At 40.1% G+C, this 21,927-nt stretch overlaps 1 protein-coding gene across 1 annotated transcript in view; it reads left to right on the forward strand.

Moving 5' to 3' along the window:
* The window catches only part of camkmt (calmodulin-lysine N-methyltransferase), a 368,560-nt gene that overhangs the window by 287,800 nt on the left and 58,833 nt on the right, over positions 1-21,927 (forward strand). Inside the window, exon 7 of the mRNA XM_063055669.1 lies at positions 11,506-11,572. Coding sequence (XP_062911739.1) covers positions 11,506-11,572 — 67 coding nt within the window. The remainder of the gene's footprint in view (positions 1-11,505; positions 11,573-21,927) is intronic.

The following is a 21,927-nucleotide window of genomic DNA, read 5'->3' on the forward strand; positions in this document are numbered from 1 at the left end:
AAGGCTGCCAGTAGCAGATTTCATTATTATTCCAAAAGAAGACATGCAGCTAAGAGGAATATGGGACCATTAAAAACCAACAGGTGATTCATTAATGAACAGTCAAAGGTGTTTAAAATCAATGCTGCACATTTGCCTTCACAGCAGAGGTAAAAAGCAAAATGCTAGCAATATGAAGTAACAACAGAGAATATGAGCAGGAATAGGCTGTTCAGCCCATAGGGCCAGCCTGGCCATTCAACATGATGCTAGCTAATCATTTATTCTATTCCTGACTTCTCCTCATATCTCTTAATCCCATTAAAAATCATTTACCTCCTTCCTGAATATATTCACTGACATAGCATCAGGTGAAATCTACAGGTTCACCATGATAAGGAAAACTAAAAATAAATCATTAAGAAGAGCTTATTTTTAGTTCTCTCATAGGACGGGAATGCTTATCTCTAACCTTAAGAAGGTCCTTAACTGCTTCTGTCCTTACAGTAGTGTTAGGCTGAGAGATCCAGTTTAGCTAAGTGAAGTAACAGTAATGGGTGGAAGGAGGGGAACTTGAAGGTGCCAGCTTTTTTGTGTGCTTGCTCCTGTTGTCCTTTAAGATGATGGATGTGTGTTGGAGAGTGAGTGCTGGAGGTGGGTAGCTGTTGTGGAATGAGCTTTCTAAGTTGCTGCATGGTACTTTGTAGATGCTATATGCTACTGCTATGGTTTGCCATGATGTGGCGAGTGAATGCTCTGAGAATTGGATGAGGTGCATGTAAAGAAGGTTACTTTTGTTCTTGGATGGATTTGAGCTGCCTTAATGTTCATTACGTGGTATTCATCCAGGCAGTGGGCACTCATCTTTTAGACTTGTATCTTCTGTCAGTGGACGAGTTTGGTAAGTTGCAGAGTGGGTCATCGTCACATGTTACCCAGCCGTAGCCTGCTCTTGTAGCTAAAGTATTGTGGTAAATATTATTTCTGATCACTTGTGGGTTTTGTATTAGTGGATTATTCAGAAAAGAGCATTAATTAAATATTAATTAACACAATTAGAACAAAGGTTCAAAATACAAAGTAAATTTATTATCAAAGTACATACATGTCACCATATCCAATGCTGAGATTCGTTTTCTTGTGGGCATACACAGTAAATCCAAGAAACTTAACAGGATCAGTGAAAGACCGCCCCCTACAGGACAGACAAACAACCAACGTGCAAAAGACAGCAAACTGCAAATACAGTACAAGATTTTTAAAAAAGTAATAAAGAAGCAATAAATATTGAGAGCATAAAAAGAAGAATTCCTGAAAGAGAGTTTAGAGGTTGTAGGAATACTTCGGTGATGGGTGGAGTGAAGCTGAGAGAAATTTTCCACACTGGTTCGAGCCTGATGGTTCCTGGACCTGGTAGTGTAGGGTCTGAGACTGCTGAAGGCAACAGCAGGAAGAGAGCATGGCCTAGGTGGTGGGGGTCCCTGATGACGGGTGTTGCTTTCTTGTGACAGGGTTCCTTGTAGGTATACTCAGTGATGGGGGAAAGCTTTACCTGTGCTGGACTTGGCTGTACCCACAACTATTTGTAGGATTTTCCACTCAAGGGAATTGGTGATTCCATGTCAGTCTGTGATGCAAGTAGCCAATCTACTTTCAACAATTCATCTGTACAAGTTTGTCAAAGTTTTAGATGTTATGCCGAATCTTCACAAACTTTAAGGAAGTAGAGGTGCTGCTGTGCTTTCTTCATAATGCACTTGCTGGCTGCCACCAGGACAGATCCTCTGAACCACTGAGGAATTTAAAGCTGCTGACTCTCCACCTCTGACCCCAATGAGGACTGACTCACGGACCTCCAGTTTCCTTCTCCTGAACTCAATAACGGGCTCCTTGATCTTGCTGACATTGAGTGAGAGATTGTGGTTGTGACACCACTCAGCTAGGTTTTCAATCTCCCTCCATTTTGTGATCAAAGTAGTCATAGTGTGACTAAACTTTAGTGATTAGGTTTGCCCTGGTTGATTCAAGAACGGACTGGTTGAAGTTAAGTAGCTGTTCTTGAACCTGGTGGTGTGGAACTTCAGGTTCCTCTACCTCCTATCTGATGGCAGCTGTGAGAAGCTAGCATGCAGTGGAGAGTGGGGACCTGCTTGAGGTAGTGCCTCCTGCAGATACAACTGATGGTGGGAAGGGATGTGTCCATGTTGTGTTACGCCCAGTTCACTACTCTCTTTATTTTTCCTTCCCTTTTTTGAATAGCGGGGTTGCATTTTTCACAGTGAATTGCTGTGCTGTTTTCGAGGGGAGCTGGGTGGGCAAACATGTTGCCTTGGCTTTGGAGCCATGCGCATATGTCAGACTGGGTGACAGCATCAGATTTATCCCCCCCCCCCCCAAATAAAAGCATAAGTGAACTTAAACAACAGGAATTCTGCAGATGCTGGAAATTCAAGCAACATACATCAAAGTTGCTGGTGAACGCAGCAGGCCAAGCAGCATCCATAGGAAGAGGCGCAGTCGACGTTTCAGGCCGAGACCCTTCGTCAGGACTACTGTTTTTTTGATGACTATGCGACAGTTTTATGGATGCCATTTATTTGAGATGATTAAGAGAACTAAAATTAAATTCTCCAGCTGCTGTTGTGGGATTTTTCCAGCTCAGTTGTACCCAAAATTATGTAACGCTGGAGCCACATTCACAGTCACCATTAATCAAGAGCCACATACCTACTGTAGACACATCACCCCCAGCAAATGCGCAAACAATCCGATTAAAAACAGAACTATTGTTGTACGCTAATCCTCTAAAATTTTCACTGAATACAGTCTCTGTTAAATAAAACGACATTTTGCTAACCTAGTTACTGCATATATTTAATTAACTTGCTGTCAACTTGATGTTTGGCAATTCCACTGTGGTACATGTTCTATGAGGTTGGGTTCTGTGCTTGAGATAGCAAAACTTTAGTGTATTACAGCAGAAGTTAATTTTGCTTGTTGCTCCTGATTGAATTGGGCAGGTGAATTGTCACATATCAAGCAAATGCATTTACCTTCATTTCTGGGAACAAAGAAGAAATAGTTTTCCTGCCCCTCTCTAACAGATCTGCAGTGATCTCTGCCTTGCTCCCGATGTCATCCACTAGTGAGGATGTGAACAACAATTCAGTGAAAGTGAACGTGTGGCTGATGATCTGGTTCAGGCAGGAGAATTGGGACTGCTGCCAGGATGGAGATGACTTGTACAAGAGGGATGGGTTCCACCTGAACTGGAAGGGTACCAATATCATAGAAAGGAGATATGCTAGAGCTATTTGGAATGGTTCAAACTAGGCTGGCAGGGGAAAAGACCCAGAGTAGTAATATATCAGATGAAAAAATTGAGGCAAATATCGAGGTAAGTCTGATAGGCTAAGCTGGATTTATTTTAATGCAAGGAGCTAGAAGCTTGACATGTAGTGTGGTTCTGCGTTGATGGACTGTGGACACTTCCAGACTTATGCTTTTTATATACTTTTTTTTATCATCTGTTCTTTTTCTGTTTTGTTGTACGAGAGGAGGGGGTTTTGGGGTTGATGTTCTGCTGAGTTCTGTTAGTTTTTTTATGTGGGGAGGTTTTTTTTTGCGGTTAGATGTTGCTGTGCATAGGGAGAGGTATTTGGGGTTGATGATTGTGTTGCTGTTTTGTGTGTGTGTGTGTGGGGGGGGGGGTTGATGTTTCTCTCTGGACGACTTTTATGTTCTTTCTTTTGTTTCCTGGCTATCTGGAGAAGATGAATTTCAGAGTTGTATATGGATACATATTTCGATAATAAGTGAACCTTAGAACCTTTTGAATGTAAACCAAATGAACTCAGAGCATAAATTAGCACATGGGATTGTGGTATTTTAGTTGTTTTGGAGGATGTGCAGGACCAGAAGCTGGATGTTCTGTATACAAATGCTTCCAGCACAGTAGACACAGTGGTGTGCGGGCAATTGTGTTAACGATCAAGGAGAATTTAGAGGAGATTTTAGAGGGGTATGTCTAACCAGGCTATATGAGTAGGGCTTAGCAATAAGAAAGATGTAATCATTTTTATGGGATTATACCTTAGGCTTCTCAACAGTCAGTGGGAGCAGATACATAGGAAAATTGTAAGTTCTCAGGATATTATGGGAAACCAGGGGAGAAATTATTGTGGCTTGGCAGAGGTATTTGTATTATTGTTACCCATAAGTGAAGTACTGGAAGATTGGAAGGTGGCTAACTATTGTGTCTGTGTTTAAGTAGGGCTGTAAGGTCAAGCCAGGGATCTAAAGCCAGTGAACCTAACATCAGAGATGGGAAATTTACTGGAGGAGATTCTGAGTAACGGGATCTACCTGCATTTGGAAAGACAAGGACTAATTACATATATCAGCATGGCTTCGTGCAAGGGAAATTTAGTCTTATTAATTTCAGTTTTTTTTGAAGAGGTAACCAAGGGATTAAGGAGAGTAGGATAGTAGATCATTAGCGAGGCCTTTGACAAGATCCTACATGGCAGACTGGTCTGGAAGGTCAGAACTCAGAGGATCCAGAGTGAGCTGGCCAGTTTGAAACAAAATTGCCTTGTTTTTAGAAGCCAGAGGGTGATAATGGAGGGCTATTTTTTAGGTTGGAGGGTTATGTCCAGTGGTGTGCCACAAGGATCTGGGCTGGGTCCACTGTTTATCATTCATATTAACAATCTGAAAGAGAATGCAGGTATCATGATCAGTAAGTATATCTAAGGCATCCATTAGTCTTGCGAGACCATGGATCTGTGCCTGGAAAGTCTTCACTCTCCAGGGCGCAGGCCTGGGCAAGGTTATATGGAAGACCAGCAGTTACCCATGCTGCAAGTCTCCCCTGTCCACGACACCAATGTTGTCCAAGGGAAGGGCATTAGAACCCATACAGCTTGGCATCAGTGTCGTCGCAGAGCAATGTGTGATTAAGTGCCTTGCTCAAGGACACAACACATGTTGCCTTGTCTGGGGCTCGAACACATGATCTTCAGGTCGCAAGTCCAATGTCTTAACCACTTGGCCACGTGCTAAGTATATGATAAAAGTATATGATGAAAATGTATTTGGCATGGTTAGTACATTTGCAGATTATACCAAAATTGGTCCTATAGTGGACAGTTAAGAAAATTAATCGAAAAATCGATAATCGAAAGGTGGACAAAAGGAATGACAGATGGAATTTAACTTGAAGAAGTGTGAAGTGTTGCATTTTGGGAAGTTAAATCAGGACACAATTTCCATTGTAAATAGCAGAGCCCTGGAGTGTTGTAGAACATAGAGACCTGCACTTAATAGCCATGCCATTAGGTACATCTGTATACCAGCTCATTAATGCAAATACCTAATCATTCAATCATGTAGCAGCAATTGAATGATTAAAAGCATGCAGACATGGTCAAGAGGTTCAGTTGTTGTTTAGATCAAACAGCAGAATAGGAAAGAAATGTGGTTGAAATGACTTTGACCATGGAATGATGTTGGTGCAGAGTGGGTGGTTTGAGTATCTCAGAAACTGCTGATCTTCTGGAATTTTCATGCACAAAGCTCTCTAGAGAATGGTGCAAAAAAATAACATCCATTGAGCGGCAGGTCTGTGGGTGAAAACACCTTGATAGAGGTCGGAGGAGAATGGCCAGACTGGTTCAAGCTGTCAAGAAGGTGACCAGTAACTCAAATAACCACATGTTATAACAGTGGTGTGCAGAAGAGCATCTCTGAATGCACAACACATCGAATGTTGAGATGGCTGGGCTATAACAGCAGAGGACTACGAACATACACTCAGTAGCTGCTTTACAGGAGATATTTAATGAAGTGGCTACTGAGTACAGTATATGAATGCAGGTAGGTAGTTTGCTGGACTGGGTAGTGACAAAAGTGTCTAACACACTGGCTGTTATGAGTACCAGAGAGAGAGAGAGAGATAAAAATAAATAACGGATGGGGTACGAAGGGGAGGTGGGAAATTAGCGGAAGTTTGAGAAGTCAATGTTCATGCCATCAGGTTGGAGGCTACCCAGATGGAATATAAGGTGTTGTTCCTCCATCCTGAGTGTGGCTTCATCTTTACAGTAGAGGAGGCCGTGGATAGACATGTCAGAATGGGAATGGGACGTGGAATTAAAATGTGTGGCCACCGGAAGATACACCTAAAAATAATTAATTGTTTTTTAACGTAGCATTGGCGGTATATAATGGGAATATTATAAAGCAATATTATGTTGCTTTACTGCAGTATAGTATTTCATGTTATAATGTAAAGATTAGAGGTCCTGCAACACTGGAAACTGCACATCAAAGAGCCAAATGCAGCTCAGGAGCCATGGTTTGGGTATCTGTGCCAGTCCATTAGCCAGGCCTGTGGATTACTAGTCAGGTAATATAGCCAATTTGATACCATTCCTATTAAAGGCATATATAAAAAAAAATGCAGGTGAGAATTTTTTATTTGCAACAGTTATAATCTTCCAAATGCACTCTTGTTTCATGAATTGTGCTGCTGGATTAGAATATTGCAAATGTCGTTCCATTATTTATAAAAAGGTGGAAGAGAGAAAGCAATTAACTGAAGTTCTCTACTGGGGAAAATGCCAGTATTTTCGACACTAAGATGTGATTTAGCAGAAGTGGACTGGATACAGCTACTTAAAGGTAAATCAGCATGAGAGCAGTGGGAGGAGATAGTGAGGGTTCAGAGGTAATATGTTTATACAAAGCAGTAGAATGAAACTCCAAAATCTAAAACCTGATGGATGACAAGAAGCAAGCAGGCTAGGATAAGGCAAAAAAAAAAGGAAGCTTATCGGATACTGAGAGCTGAATACTTCAGAAGCATAGTGAAGCATTGAAAGATCAGAGGTGAAATTAAAAGGGACATTAGTGAAGCTCAACGAGAATGTGAAATAATAATAGCAAGGAAAATCAAGAGAAACAAGAAGTACTTTAAAAATATGTTTTTAAAAAAGGTATTAGGGAAAGAATAATTAGATTCTGGGGAAGTCATCTGTTTGTTGAGCTGGTAGATGTGGCTATTCTTTGTGCAAATGTGAATACTTTGTGTTTTCAGGGACGTGGGAGTTGATGCAGTATATAATGAGAACAAGTGAAAAATTTTGCAAAGATAAACATAGTGAGAGCGGAAATATGAAGGGATTTAGCTTTGAAAGTAGATAAAATGCCAGGTCTGAATGAAATAAATCCAAGGCTATTAAAAGAACCAAAGGAGGAAATATTGGAAGGCCTGACTTTCATTTTCCAGTCCTTGCTGGCTATAGGCATGGTTCTGGATGATGTGGTATGCTTATTTTTAAAAAAGTGGAAAGGATAGACTTAGTAATTACAGATCAGTCAGCTTCTTGCCAGCAGTGAGAAAATTATTGGAGTGCTATAAATTGTTAATTAGAAAAATACAGAGGGAGCTAGGTGGCATTGCCTTTTCCCAATAGTTCTGACATTTGGGCCTTGAAATAGTAGGAGGTCCTGGAATTTTTGTGTATGAGCTGTAAGTTCCTGGATGTTCTGGGAGTTTTGCTGAGACCCGTCCTGCTGGTTGTGACAGTTTTATGCTGGAAAATTGGCACTCAGTTCTATTGTAGGATCCAAAGAACCCACTGTCTTCATTGGGAATTGCAGAACAAAGATTTCAAAGAAGAAAAGAAGATTTTTCAACTATTTCACTTCAGTATACTAAAAAATGTATATGCTTCCGATGATTTCAGTTAACTCTCTTTAGTTTATCAATTTTGTATTTATTTACTAAAATTTTAATAATGTTATAATATTGTTTTCTCAGTGTGATGCCGGATGACACTCATCCAATAGAGTTCCAGAGCAATATCGATACAGGCCATTCAGCCCAGTGAGACCATGCCAGCTATGGTCTCATTGAACCATTCAGTCCAAATTTCCTGCATTCAGCCCATATCCCTGCACGCCATATCCTTCAAGTGCTTCTGAAATGATCCTATTGTACCTGTCTCAACATTTCTTCTGGCAGCACGATCCGTATGCACACCAGCCTCTGGGTGGAAAAGTTTCCACTCAAGTGTCTTTTAAATCATTCACTTCTCACCCCTAGTTCTTATGCTCCCTAGTTTAGGTCTCACCTACCCTGGAGAAAAGACTGTTACAGTCCATTTTATCTATGCCTCTCATGATTTTGTAATGTTGCTGCTCATCCATTTGGTGGTGGCATCCGTTAGTCTCGCGAGACCGTGGATCTGCGCCTGGAAAGTCTTGCTTCAGTCTGTGTTAGAGCAGCGTCTGCTGTGGCTGTAGAGTCCATAAAGACCCAGCCTGCCAATCCGACCCTATAATTCAGGCCCTCTTGCCCTCTAGTCTTGGCAACATCTTCATAAATCTTCCCCTCAATCTTTCTGGTTTCATCACATCTTCTATAATAGGGCAAGCAAAGCTGAACTCTGTAATCTAGCCTCTGTCTCAGCAACAGAGCTCTCAGAGCTCTCATAAATCTCAGAGCTCTCCCCTCTGCCTCTCCCTTGCAGTCTTTTCTCTTCCATAACACAGAAGGTATGTGCCTGCCACGGAGAGTGTGCTTTTTAAAGGCTGATGCTTTTTCAGATAGCCTGCAGCAACTTGTTGGAGGCTGCTGTCAAATAAGTGAGCCCCCACCAGGAACTGTGTAGCACACTCTTCTTCATGCTGCTTCAAATGTCTTTTTGACGAGTTTCACTACTCTTTGTTAGAACCCAAATGAGCATAAGTGCTATACTTGCTATAGGAAAGAGTGAGATGCACTTGTTAGGCATTGTCATCAGTTTTGTTCAGTTTGTGGCTCTATTGATCACAATTAATCATAATTTTGAGAACTTACAGTCTGCCTTTTGAGAGAGACATTCAACTACTGATCATTAGTCTGTGTAGCTAACTGTATTGGTTCTCTTGGGTGTATTTTCATATCTTGCTAACCAAATTCATAATGTTTTGATATTACTTCATTTGTTTTTCTTGTGACATCTCACTCAGCACAAATCAGCAGTATAGGCGAATAGTGATGTTATGATTTCTTTTTATTCTCACCATTTTTTTAGAGTTGAGTTTTCCTTGTATTCAATTTCCATTTTGTTCTGCAAATCTATTTGTGTTCGTTTACAGTTTCACCAGGGTGGAGGGTGTCTAGCAGCTCCATTATTTATTTAGTGCGTGTAATTTTTTATTGTTTAACTCTAAATTTCAGGTGACTATACTTTTTGTTGATAATACCAAATCCAAGGTTTGGTGCTGCTGGCACAACAGGGCCACTGCATTCTGATGAACTTGATAAACCCAAAACTACATTGCAGCCCAAGTGTGGTTACTGGAACCATGTGACATCCTTTTACCCATTAGCATTGGCCACTTATCATTTTGGAAGAAAAAGGATAAAGGATTAAAGATTAATTATAGATAATAATGATAGTATTTTTCTGTACTTACATTATGTATAATTATTGTTGATCTTGAGCTCATTGATTTTATATCCGAACCAGTTTAGCGTTAAAATGCCTGGGGAGCTTCTATTCTTTACTAAAATAGGGAAACCTTAGCTGCTGCTGCAAAATCTCTGTCCATTATAATTTCCTCAGCTCCTTCTACCCTGTTAAAGCACTGTAGGGCTAATCGCTTTGCATTTTGTCAGTTTAAGCAATGAGATGGATTAAGTATGTAGTATATGATTGATTAAAATTAAAAACAGTACTTGGGTTGCTCGTAGATTCTTCTATATGTTGACTCTAATTCCATATGTGCAGAGAATTCTTTTTCTTTTGGTTTATTAAAATTTCACCTCCAAGGAGGCTTCAGTTATTTCAATAGGTTGCCTGTCACCATTTCAATATAAAGCACTACTTGATCCTTACCAGCACCACTCAGGAAATACAGTCAAGTACCCAAGAGCATTCATAAAGAAATAATTTATTTCTGGACTATCTTCTGTGGAAATATTTTTAAAACATTATTCGTTATGCTAACAGGATGTTTTGTGGACTGAGAATGTTTTTTTTGTCTCAAATACAATAACAAGTTATCAATAGGTAAGATTTCCTGCAGAAGTCCCACAGCTTTGATTCTACCATAGTTTTGCTGAACTTGGGTACTGTTAAGAACATAATATTTGGTCTGGTGCAAAGAGCAGGAAACCAGCCAGGGAAAGGGCATGAATAAAGAGGATTGAATGGTGCTCTGTTTATGAATAGCAAGGAGGTATTACAACTTGCAAGGAGGTATTACAACTTGCAAAGAAAAAAGGATCCATGGTACAACTAGATGAGGTCTGTAGATACCCATGAAATTATACATCAACACAGAATCATAATTTGCTTATCTTCTTTGAAAGTTAAAATAAATTGCCGCTCCCAAGTGCATGTCTTATTCCAGCTGCTGGACGAGTTGAAATGTTATTAGCTATATTGTAGCTCATTGCCACTTCTGCAAATATTTCCACTTCACTGCTCTTGATTCTATAAGCTTCTGTGATTTACATTTCAGGCAAATGCAGAAGTACAGAACTTGGGTAGAACTTAGCCTCCTCCCCGTGTTTATGTTGGTTTAAAAAGTTCTTTTCCAGTTTTGATGAAGAGTTCTTAAACTGAAAGGTTGACTTTGTTTCTCTCCCTATGGGTGTTCCCTGAGCTGCTGAATCCTACCGGCATTTTTGATTTGTTTCAGACTTCCAGAACTTGCAACGATTCTGGTCTAAGTACAGTGGGACACACCAGGCTTGGTATATTTTGGCCAAATTAAGTGGATGCCCCAATTAGCGGAAGTATATTGGAAATAGTTAAATGATATAAAAAAAGACAAACTACCATTTAACTGTGTAAAACGTCAGCTGTAATAGGTGAATCGGCTCGGGCCAAATGCAGTGTTAGATCCTTGGACCTTGGAAACGGATGGGGAAGTGGGCACCACTGATAAGTGCAAAGGTTTCATTTGGATGTAGGCATCCAAGGTGGATGGGGCTTGTCAGGGAGCGGGGTGTAGTTACTGGATACAGAGTTAATTAAAGTGCATTTGTAAATAACTTGGAGATATTTCCAGGAGATAAGATACAGGAATTAAATGAGACATCAGAGAGAAAGGTAAAGGAAGAATAAAGCTGAGAGTCCAGTGTGTGATCTGGTGATCAATACTGCATCATCATCAGAGTTCAGGACAACTGTTCCAAAGTAGGCAGAATGTGCTCGTTGGTTTGGGCAGGTGGGTAGCTTGTGAAGTAGCCTGCTGCTTCACCCATGATACTGATTTCTTCCACTGTTTGGCCATGAGGCGCTCAGTACCGTGCCAGATGCTGCTCCTCCACTGGTTGTGGAGCAGAGATTCCCGGGATTCAGCTGGAACGGGATTCGCTGGTGGGGAGAGTTCAGTAATTTTATGAGGAGCCGCCATCTATAATCCAAGTATTAGTAAACTCCAAAAGTTTTGCTTTCGTTCATTTTCTACATTACTGACAAGTATAGCTTTGTTTTTTATCCTTAACTGAACAACCTTTTTCAGATGTTGCAGAAATCATTGAAAGAAACAAAAAACATGGGCTATTCAAGTCTGGTTCTGTTACAAGCCGGTAAGATGCATTTTATTTTATTTATGTTATAGTTAACAAATTATCTGCTGTTTATTAATCCCATAAAAGTGAGCATTGTGCTATGTGAGGCACCATTTAAGATTTATCAAAAAAATGACCATTTGATATAGAGAATATTTAAAATAGAATTCAATATATATGTGAAAGTGAGAGAAAATAATGACTGAAATAAAATGAGTACTTTTGACAAAAGAGGAGATATGATAGAGAGATGAGAAGCATTGAACTAAACTGGACCAAACTGGGAGCAAACCTGTTTTCTTGTGTGCCAGTATATGGTAGATATTGTCATTTCAGGAGGGGAAAGTAGAAAGTAAGGTTAATGTTCCAATTAGTTTCAACAGGAGGTTAACAAAGTATGATAGATTTCATCATATTTTTTTCTGAAATTACAGTGGATTCAGATCCTTCCTTGAATTTTAAAGAGGAAAATGCTAAGACTGTGCGCCAAACGTTCATCAGTACATGCCAAGGCAGATTAATCCATTGCTGTGCAGGGTCCCAGTGACTTTTATAATAATCTGGGATCCTGATCAGCAGTCATCAAGGCCCAATTTATGTTGAATAGTCCTTGCATAAGCATTAGGTCTTTCACTTCATTGTCACAGCACAGGACATTCAAAGGAAAAGAAGGTGAATCTGGTGACCAGAGAACCATGCAGGACAGAAATATGGAACAAGGAGTAATTGTGGATCTTTGGGAAAGGTTGAGATATGGGGTGCAGAGTGAGGTTTGAAGCTTGTAATTGGAGATGGAAGAGCGTCCAATTGCCGCTTGGGGTTTGAGAACTCAGGGTTGCTGAATGAAACCAGGTAAATAAATAATTAAATGAATAAGCACGATTGGGAGGGCGAAAACTTAATACTGTATAAAAGAAAAGGTCTGATTTTTTTTTTTTACCCAAGCCTGCTACTGAATCCAGCAATGGAGTCTTGCAGGTTAGTCACCCTTCTCAGCAGGGAGGGCTACAGCATTTCAGTCAGGTGACCTTAATAAGAAATCAATATATTTCTCCATAAAGCTCTCAGAGATGGTAAGAGATAGTCTCAGTCCTGTCATCTTCTGTGGCAGGGCTTAGATACCATAATGGGTCACAAAACAAAGTCAGGTAGAAATTCCAACAACAGCACATCCATTCCAGATGAGCTTATAATTTTTATGCACATTTTGAACAGAAGGGACTGGGTTTGTCACCACCCACCCTAACAGACACAGGTGTACCTGAATCTTCACTCATCACCGCATATGTAAGATCAGTCTTCCAGTGGGGAAAACTGCAGAAACTATAAGACCTGGATGGTGTCTGTCACCATGTCCTTAGATCCTGTGTGGATCAAACTGGCAGGAGTATAGTCAGACTTTTTAAACCTCTCCCTGCTTCAGGCCGTGGTTCCCCTCTGCTTTTAAGAAGACCAATAACCAAAAAATCAAGACTACTGCCCAATGAGTCTAACATTTACCATCATGAAGTGCTTCAAGAGGCTGGTTATAACACTCATCAACTCCAGCTTTCCAGATAACCTTGACCCACTGCAATTTGCCTATTGTCAAAGCAGGTCTATGACAGATGCCATCTCCCTGTCCTTAAACTCTCCTCTGAAGCATCTTGACAGTAAAGACACATAGATCAGACTACTGTTTATTGACTACAGTTCTGCCTTCAATACTATTTTTCCAAGCAAACTCTTCACCAAAGTCTGGACCCTGGGAGTTGATGCTTTGCTCTGCAGCCAGATCCTTGACCTTCTGCCCAACAGACTGGAAACGGTAATGATAGACAGCGACACCTCCGCCATAACCTATTTGACTCTTGCCCTGGAGCAACAACACAAAATGCTGGAGGAACCCAGCAGGTCAGGCAGTATCTACTGAGAGAAATGAACGGTTGATGTTTTGGGCCAAGCGCCTTTATCAGGACTGAAGAGGAAGGTCAGAAGCCCAAATAAAAGGGTGGCAAGAGTGGGAGAGGCATGAGGTGGCAGGTAGTAGGTGAATCCAGGTGAGAGTAAGAAAGTATAAAGAAAGGGAAGGGAGAAGAAGAGCAAATGATGTCAGATGCTAGGAGGTGATACGTGGAAGAGGCTAATGGCTGAAGAAGAGGGTGATAGGAGCGGACAGTAGACCATAGAATAATGGGAAGGAGGTGAGGAACCAAAGGAAAGAAGATGTAGGTGATGGGTAAATCATAATGGTGGGAGACTGGAAAGAGAAGGGGCAATGGGGTCAGAAGAAAGTAGAAAAGGTTTGGTTTGGGGAGAGAGGGGATGGTTACCAGAAGTTAGAGAAATCAATATTGATGCTGTCAATTTGGACACTACCAAGAAAGAACATGAGGTGTTTTTCTTCGAATCTGCATGTCTTTTCCTGCCCTCCCCTCACCTGGATTCAGCTATCAGCTGCCAGCTTGTGCTCCTCCCCCTCCCCCTCCCCCTCCATTTTTTTCTGGTTCCTACTCTCTTTCTTTCCAGTCCTGATGAAGGGTCTCAGCCCAACATGTAGACGGTTCATTTCCCTCCATAAATGTGATCTGACTGGTGTCTTCCAACATCTTCAGTACATGAGTTTTCTTGTTTGACTCTTACTCTGGGTGCCCATTTTCATTGGTATTAGATCCCATTGTCAGCTGAAGATGCGTAATACCCAAACCTATCTGCAACCCATCACTTAAGGGAAGCGCTGCTTCATATCTGGCCCATTAGCTGAAATTGTAGTTCTTGTGGAGATCCCCCAAAGAAATTGTTCCATGATTCGAGATCAGGCTCTAATGAGGTTACAGTGAAAACTGCTAGAAAATGTAAATGACATCAGGTTAACTCAGGACCTAGCTCAATATAATGGGCCAGTTAATGAATAATTAGCTAATAGTCACTAGTTAGATGTTAGGTGAATGTCCACTGCAGTCTCCTTCATTGTGCCTTGAGAAAAAAATGTAAGGAGAAAGCATGACTACGGCCAAGAAATAGAACGATTATTGATGCTAGAAAAAGATTCTAATCCAAGTAACTCAAATCTCAAGTTTAGGAGCATTATTTTGATTAACTTCTTGTACCAATGATTAAATTTTTTGTGTATATGCAGGGAAAAAATAGCTGATTACAATGTTTTAATCAGTTAAACAGGTTTTGATATCTGTGATAGCTTTAATACAATAGAGTTAGTAATCTACTGGATAAATGCTTGACAGAGATAAAAAGTAATATCTTTAATCTCCTTTTACAGGCTTAATACCTGTCAAAAAGGATTTAATATTCAAAAGCCATTTTAATGTTTTAAATTTTATTCATATTAGCTCCTTGTTAGTGAATTGAACTGTGGAAATATCATTTTATGAAATTTTACTGCCTCATTAATTTAATCAGTGATTTCTTTTTAAAAAGCAATCCAGTCCACACAGTTTTCTCCGATAAAATGATCTGTCTAGTTTCATATCAGTCAGATTAGTATCATTTAAAGCTGTGCCGATTAAAACGGATACTGAATGCAGGATTTCTAGATAATCCACAGTAGATTATTCATCAATAGACCTGCAATAACACGGCTGTGCTTGCGTGAATAGTATCATGGAATAACAATGCACTAAATTGTGATGTCTGTACTGAGAAATCTGTTGCACGCACCAGAAACTCCCTGACATGGTTGAAACTCCCTGCAACAGATCATATAACTTGTGTCTTCAAATGCATAGATATTAGAGAGTGATTTTATGTGCACAATCCTGGTCCAGTTTTGTTGTGAAGATTATTGGTAGTGAGCGTACCAATACTTTGGATATTGTCTTCCAATCCACCAGAATTTCTTCAGAACTAATTACTTGATTTGACACCCAGATCAATATGTAGTCATATTGTTACTGAGCTGGTCACAGAGGAATCTAACTACACAAAAGTTTGGGGCAATGTATGCCAGCCGTTTTAGTCTGCGGATGGCAGGAGAACCAGAGGGAGATGACGGATATGAGAGAGGAAACAAGCTACTGGAAGAGGATTGAGTGTATTCTCTGAGTCAGCATATACACAGAGGGCTGAATGGTTTCCTGTTTTTATGAAAAATGGGAAAATACACACTATATCACTTAAGTCCATTGGTTTCTCACATTTTTGTCAGTAATTGTACTTCCTTGGTCTGATGGTATTGTATTAATACGAATATTTTAAAAATCACAGTAGGATACGGTGAGAGGGGGTAGAACATTTCTTGCAGAGTGATGGTTTCCCAGCAAAGCAGCTGAGGCGAAAAAGGAGCTAGTAAGTTCTCATTAGGACTTGATATTCGGTTTATTGGCAGAGATGATGAATAAAGGGCACAACAAAATACAATCCTGTACTTCAAGGAAGGTTGGGGAATAATTTAATACAAAGGCTAAAGTTGCATAGTGAAGATGAAGGGTGAGGGAATATTTTGGATTTTGCGTGATACTTTTTCAGGATAGAGATCATATCACAAACGTTTCTAGCATTGAACAGAATGGGTTAGAAACCATAGTAAGGACTGGAAATCCAAGTGTGCTCTAGATTAAGTGCAAGATGGGCTCTGTGCTACTGGGCATAATAGTCATGGGTTTCTCACTACGGGCAGAATAGCCAATCCATTCTTTAGGGAATAAAATCGTGCTCTCTGTGACTGAAGTGTGGAGAAATGGAGGTAAGGGACTGAATTAAAGATTGTTTATTTTCATTCTTCAGTGCACAAATTTAAGGAGAACGAAATGATTCAGAGCAGGACTTCATAGCGGTTAACATAATGCAGTGATAGTGCCTGTGACCCAGGTTAATTTCCATTGCTCTCTGTAATGAGTTTGCCCATTCTCAGTGTGACCAGTTTCCTCCCACATTAGGTTAATAGGTTATTTGGTCACCTGGGTGTAATTGGGCCTGTTACCATGCTGTATCTCTATATAGACAGCTGGGTGTGATGAAGACAATCAGGTTGTGTGGCCAGAGTGTGATCAATTATGTGAGAGGCTTTGTTGGGGTAACAGGCAAGTAATGTGGATGCAGGGTGTGTAGTTTGAGATTTAATCTACAAATGGACAGGGAAGTTCTGGCAAAAGCAGAGATCAGGTAAGTGTTGGTAATCATGTAAGTGCTGGGGATTGTGTGCAGGGAGTCACATTTGAGTAAGAGTCATGAGATGGTGTGCAAGTTGAAGCCTCTGTTGGCAGCAGTGGCATTTGGAAAGTTGCTGAGCATTAGTACGTTGGTGGGCCATTTAAATCAGGATGAGAAATCGATGGTCTAGTGGTGGGTTTAGGAGAGTCAGGCTGAAGTTTGGGTTGTTGCTTGGACTATCTGGAGGCTTTGGGTGATAATTGGCATCTTGGAGCACTCGGGGATTGAAGTGTTTTGGAGATGGAAATTTTGTTAACTGGAGAGGAGAGATTGGTGTGTAACCTTGCGAATGAAAGGTTAGGGGTTAGGCCTTAGCCAGCAGAATTCTGAATCAGTGTCAGTTGAAGCAGTCAATGGACAAGAAAGGAGACTCAGTATAGTGGAGTGGAGGGATGGAATGAAGGAAGCTAAGTACAGAGCATCGTTTGATACAGTCCCAGTTCAATCCTGCTCTGTGAAGACCAACTTGCCCCAGAGTTGTCCAGTGGTTGTGGTTGCCACGACAAATTGGTCAGGATTGCTAATAAAAAATTACACAAATGTATTCAGCACGGAGTTGCTGAGTTGGCCAACATTTTGCACTTTTGTTTCCTTATTTGATTAGTATTTGACATAGAAATTGCCTCAGATGTGAAAGCTTGACAAAGGCAGGGAGTGTCCTCCTGAGTATTTGAAATGGTGAAGATGGTACGAAAATGGTCAATTTTTGCATTTCACTCTGTGGTTAAGTCTGCTCATAATTGCTTACCACGGAAATAAATAATGCTTTGAATAGTATTTGAACAAGGTCTACATAATTTGCAGATTAAATATATCTTTGTAAGCTGTTTAATTAATTACCGTATATTATTTTACATATCACTCAGCAAATAATGATACAATTTCTTTGTATTGGTATGATACTGAAATATATTCTGATTTGTTCTTGGACTTCGTGAATCATTTTGTTCCAAGTGGAACAAGTTAGTGTGTAAAAACAGAAATGCATTCCTATTTAAAGGATGAAAAGATCTAATTTTTTTCTTGTCGTAGTTGATTTGTACCTTTTGATCCAATGTCCAACACAGACTCTGGATCCATGTAGAAAAACTTCTGAGTATCTGGAAGTGAATTCTCTTCACATCTATAGAACAGTGGTTGTTTGAAGGAAGACAAAGTGTCCCAAGTATTACAGCACAGTGCTGAACACTCTGTTGCCCAGCAAAATGCAGCATTTTGCAGATGAGTGAAGTTGGTGATAAATAACCAGTGATTATTAACACTCAGTACACAGAATTATGTCTTGTGGAAGCACTATTTCTCAACAATTTTCTTTTCTCGGTATGAGGTTGAAATGTATTATTCACCAGTGCCAAATATTTAAATATTCTATCACGCTCATGTAATCTTAAACATTGGAAATCAATGTCAGGGAAAAAGCTGTTTAATAAAAAAGGAAGAATCAGCATGCTACAGAGTAATTATATGTTTACTTTCCCAGTTTATTCAAATGTGCATAATCAACAATTTCATTTTAGATCATTTCACTCAGAAATCATTTGCAAGAATTTTTTCCTAATTCTGTTTCAGAGTAAATTGTGCATCCTGCCACAATGTGACTGTTTAGCCAACAGAATTTGAGGCAATGAAATGAACATAATTGAAAAAATGAAATTCTTTCAATGTCAGTTTTAGGAAACGTTAACAGTATGCAAGTTATCTAGAGCGCTCTAGAGAGTTTACTCAATTTTGCTGGTAAGTACAGATAATTCTGCATGGAGGTGCCAGCATTTCTCAGTAAATGTGCTGTTATGTTTTGGAGCCAATGTGCTTCTCGTGGAGTCCAGTGGCAAGCTATGACTTGCTGGGGAATTGGGTCATATTGGATTGTTGTGACATAAAAGGTGGCCATTCTGCCCATTTAGTTTTTGCTGCTGCTTTTTAGATCAATTCCATCAGCCCATTCCATCAGTCCTGAAAATTAGATTTTCAAATGCCTATCCAATTCCCTTTTGAAACTCCTGACTAACTCTGTTGCACCATCTATCTAGGTAATAAGTTCAAGTAAAGTTTTTCCTGACATCCTTCTTGCCTATTTTGCCCAAGATTTTGAATTTGTGCCCTTAATCTTTGAACCATCTGCTAGTCCATAACTGTCAACATATCAGTCATGCTCCTGCATCCATCTATCAAATATTGTCTCAGTCTTCTTTGCTCCAAGAGGAGCTAGCCTCGTTCAGTCTATCCCTATTGCTGAATTTCCTTATCCCTGGAACTCCAATATAAATCTTTCCTTCACTGTCTCCAGGACCTCTCCATCTTCATGAAATAAAGAGACAGTAACTGGATGGAATACGTCTGTTGTAGTTTTACTACTGTTTCATTTGGGTTCAACATAACTTGCTTGATTTTTCTACTTGCATGATTCCCAGGAACCCAATAAAGTCAAGGGAAAAACATATAATTGTTGATTTCATAAGCAAGACAAAAGAACATGGTTCTGGTTGTTAGAGGGCAAACATTCCATTGTCAGGGTGTCACTACCAGAGTTCCATAAGACAGTGTTCTAGACCCAGCTATTTTCAGCTGCTTTATCGATGGCCCTTTTGCATCAAAGATCAAGAGTGGGGCTGCTTGCTGACTATGCAATGTTTGATTATATTTGCAAATCCATGCCTGCATGCAATAAGACTTAAATTCAGGCTTGAGCAGATAAGTAGAAAATAACAGCTGTAGCATAGATGGCAGATAATGACAGCCCTGACAAGAGGGTTTAACCACCTTTCTTTAATAATCAATGGTATTATCATAGTCAAGACCTCTGCCATCATCATCCAAAGGGCCATCACTGGTCAGAAATCCAACCTGCAGCATTCACCTGAGTAAGTGTGGCTCCATGAGCAAGTCAGAGGTGGACTGTCTTGTGGTGAGCGATTAATTTTGTGATACCTCCAATGTTTTCCCAACATCAGCACGACAAAAGTGATGGAGTATTCTCGACTTTTGCAATAAGTGGTCTTCCAACAACACTTAAGAAGCTCAACAACACCCAGGACACTTGATGTTGCACCACTCATCACCCCAAATGTTCATTGTGTCCATTACCATCCATCGTTACTTGCATAAGCTTCTCTGACATCACCTCTGGAAAAGCTGAAGAGATTAAGAATCAAGTGGAGGGCAAGAACAGCAGGTGCAGAGTGATATACCTGCAGGTTCCCTTCCTGACAGAAGTATTTCTTTATTATTGCTGTAAATAATTCCTGATGCTCCCTCTCCATCATTTATGTTTCGAAAGTCCCAGGCAATGACAAAAGACACCTTCCTTTGATATTTAACTGTAGCCCCCTTGGTAAGCCTCAGGCTCTCTCAGCTCGCTTTCATCGAGGGGGAGCAGCCTTCAGCCCCACCAAACTGGGTAATCAAGTTTGTGTGGATGCTGTGTGATGTACCCCACCCCGCCAAATAACAGACAATACACCATATGCAATTAAATAATTACTCTTTATAGATCTTACTGGAACTATGTAATTAATAGAGATAAAATATAAAAGGAAAGTAAAAGGCGCCAAACTTATCAATGTTCAACCACTTCGTGCACACGGTTGGAGCCCAATTAACAGAGTCTTCTTTTCACCATTCAAACCCCTCCGATCTCCTTGACCCGCCACCTGGGACCAACCACAGTGGTCGACCAGACGCTCCGCACTAGTCTGTCTTAGTCTCCTGTCCCCACCGAAGACCCTGGGCCTCAGACTCCCGCTTGGGGTCCGTCCCGCCGCCCAGCTTACAGCATCGCGTCTCCTCTCTCTGTCTCCATCGCCGTCTGCCCCAAAGCCCGCGAAACAATAGCTTACAGACACACAAGAGAGAATAACATCTATCCCAATTGGTTAACAAATGAATACAATGCTCTTATCAGTAAAATAACACAAACAAGCTGCAAAAGAGAAGCACTTTCTCAGCAGTTAACATAACAAAGAAGCCATTTTTGTTAGCCTTAGCAGTAACATAAAAGAAGAAACCCCTTACATAATAATATAAGAATATAGTAAATAAGAGTAAGGATAGGCTATTTGGCCCTTTCAGTTCTCTCTATCATTCAGAGCCCTCTGGGTTAAAAAAAATATTTGCAACCCTCTAAATGAAGAAATTTCCCCTCATCTCTCTGTTTGATGGCCTACCTCGGCCCACTATGTCTCTGCATCCACCCTACTGAGCTCTGTAGGAATTTTATTCACTTCTCTTCTCATTCTTCGAAATTTGAATGAATGAAGGTCTTGTGTCTTTCTTCTCTTCACATACACCTAACGTGGATTCCAGAAATCATTCTGTGCATCTTCATTGCAACTCTCTCTCTATGACAGGTGTATCCATTTTTTGGTAAGGAGACTAAAACTGCACACAATTCTTTAGGTGCCACCTCACCAAGTTGCTGTATTATTGTATATTTGCTCAAGCTCTCTCATAACAAAGGCTAACATACCCTTTGCTTTACTGAGTTTAAAGTTTGATTTTCAATGATTTGTTTACATCAACAACTCCATCCATTGAACAGTCTATCACATTTTTAAAAAATCAGCTTTTCTGTTTGGTGTCCCAAGTAGTTGACATTACATTTTTTTGAAATTGTATTCCATCTGAGATATTCTTATCTACTCATTCAGCTTGTCAATGTCCGTGAGCACTCTTTACATCCTTCTTACTCATCACATGCTTACTTTTGTATCATCAGCAAACTTGGAAACAAGATATTTGTTTCTCTTAGTCAAATGTAAATTGACTGTAGATTTTGAATAGTGAGGCTTGAACCTACTAATCTCAGCCTGCCAACCTGAGAAAGATCTGTTTACTCCCATGCTTTGTTTTCTATTTCTGAACCAATTCTCATTCGACCCCAGTATATTACCCCAAATTCATGTACTGTAACCTTTTTGATGACTTCTTTTGTGCAATCTTATAGATTATTTTGAATGAAAATGTACACCACATCCACTGGTTTCTCCTTATCTATTTTAACTGTCACATCCTTAATGAACTCCAGTAATCAGTTGAATATGATTTCTCTTTCATAGATCTACGGTGGCTCTACCTTCTATTATTCTTCAGTAGATATTATCATATTCTTCATTATAGTTTCCCACAATTTCTTTCCTACTTATATTAGGCTAACAAGTTGTCATTCCTAGTTTTCTCTCTCCCTCCTTTCTTAAATAGAGAAGTCACATTTAGTAACCTCCAATCAG

This window comes from Mobula hypostoma, chromosome 8 (genome assembly GCF_963921235.1).
Source record: "Mobula hypostoma chromosome 8, sMobHyp1.1, whole genome shotgun sequence".
In the NCBI taxonomy this organism is placed as follows: Eukaryota; Metazoa; Chordata; class Chondrichthyes; order Myliobatiformes; family Myliobatidae; genus Mobula; species Mobula hypostoma.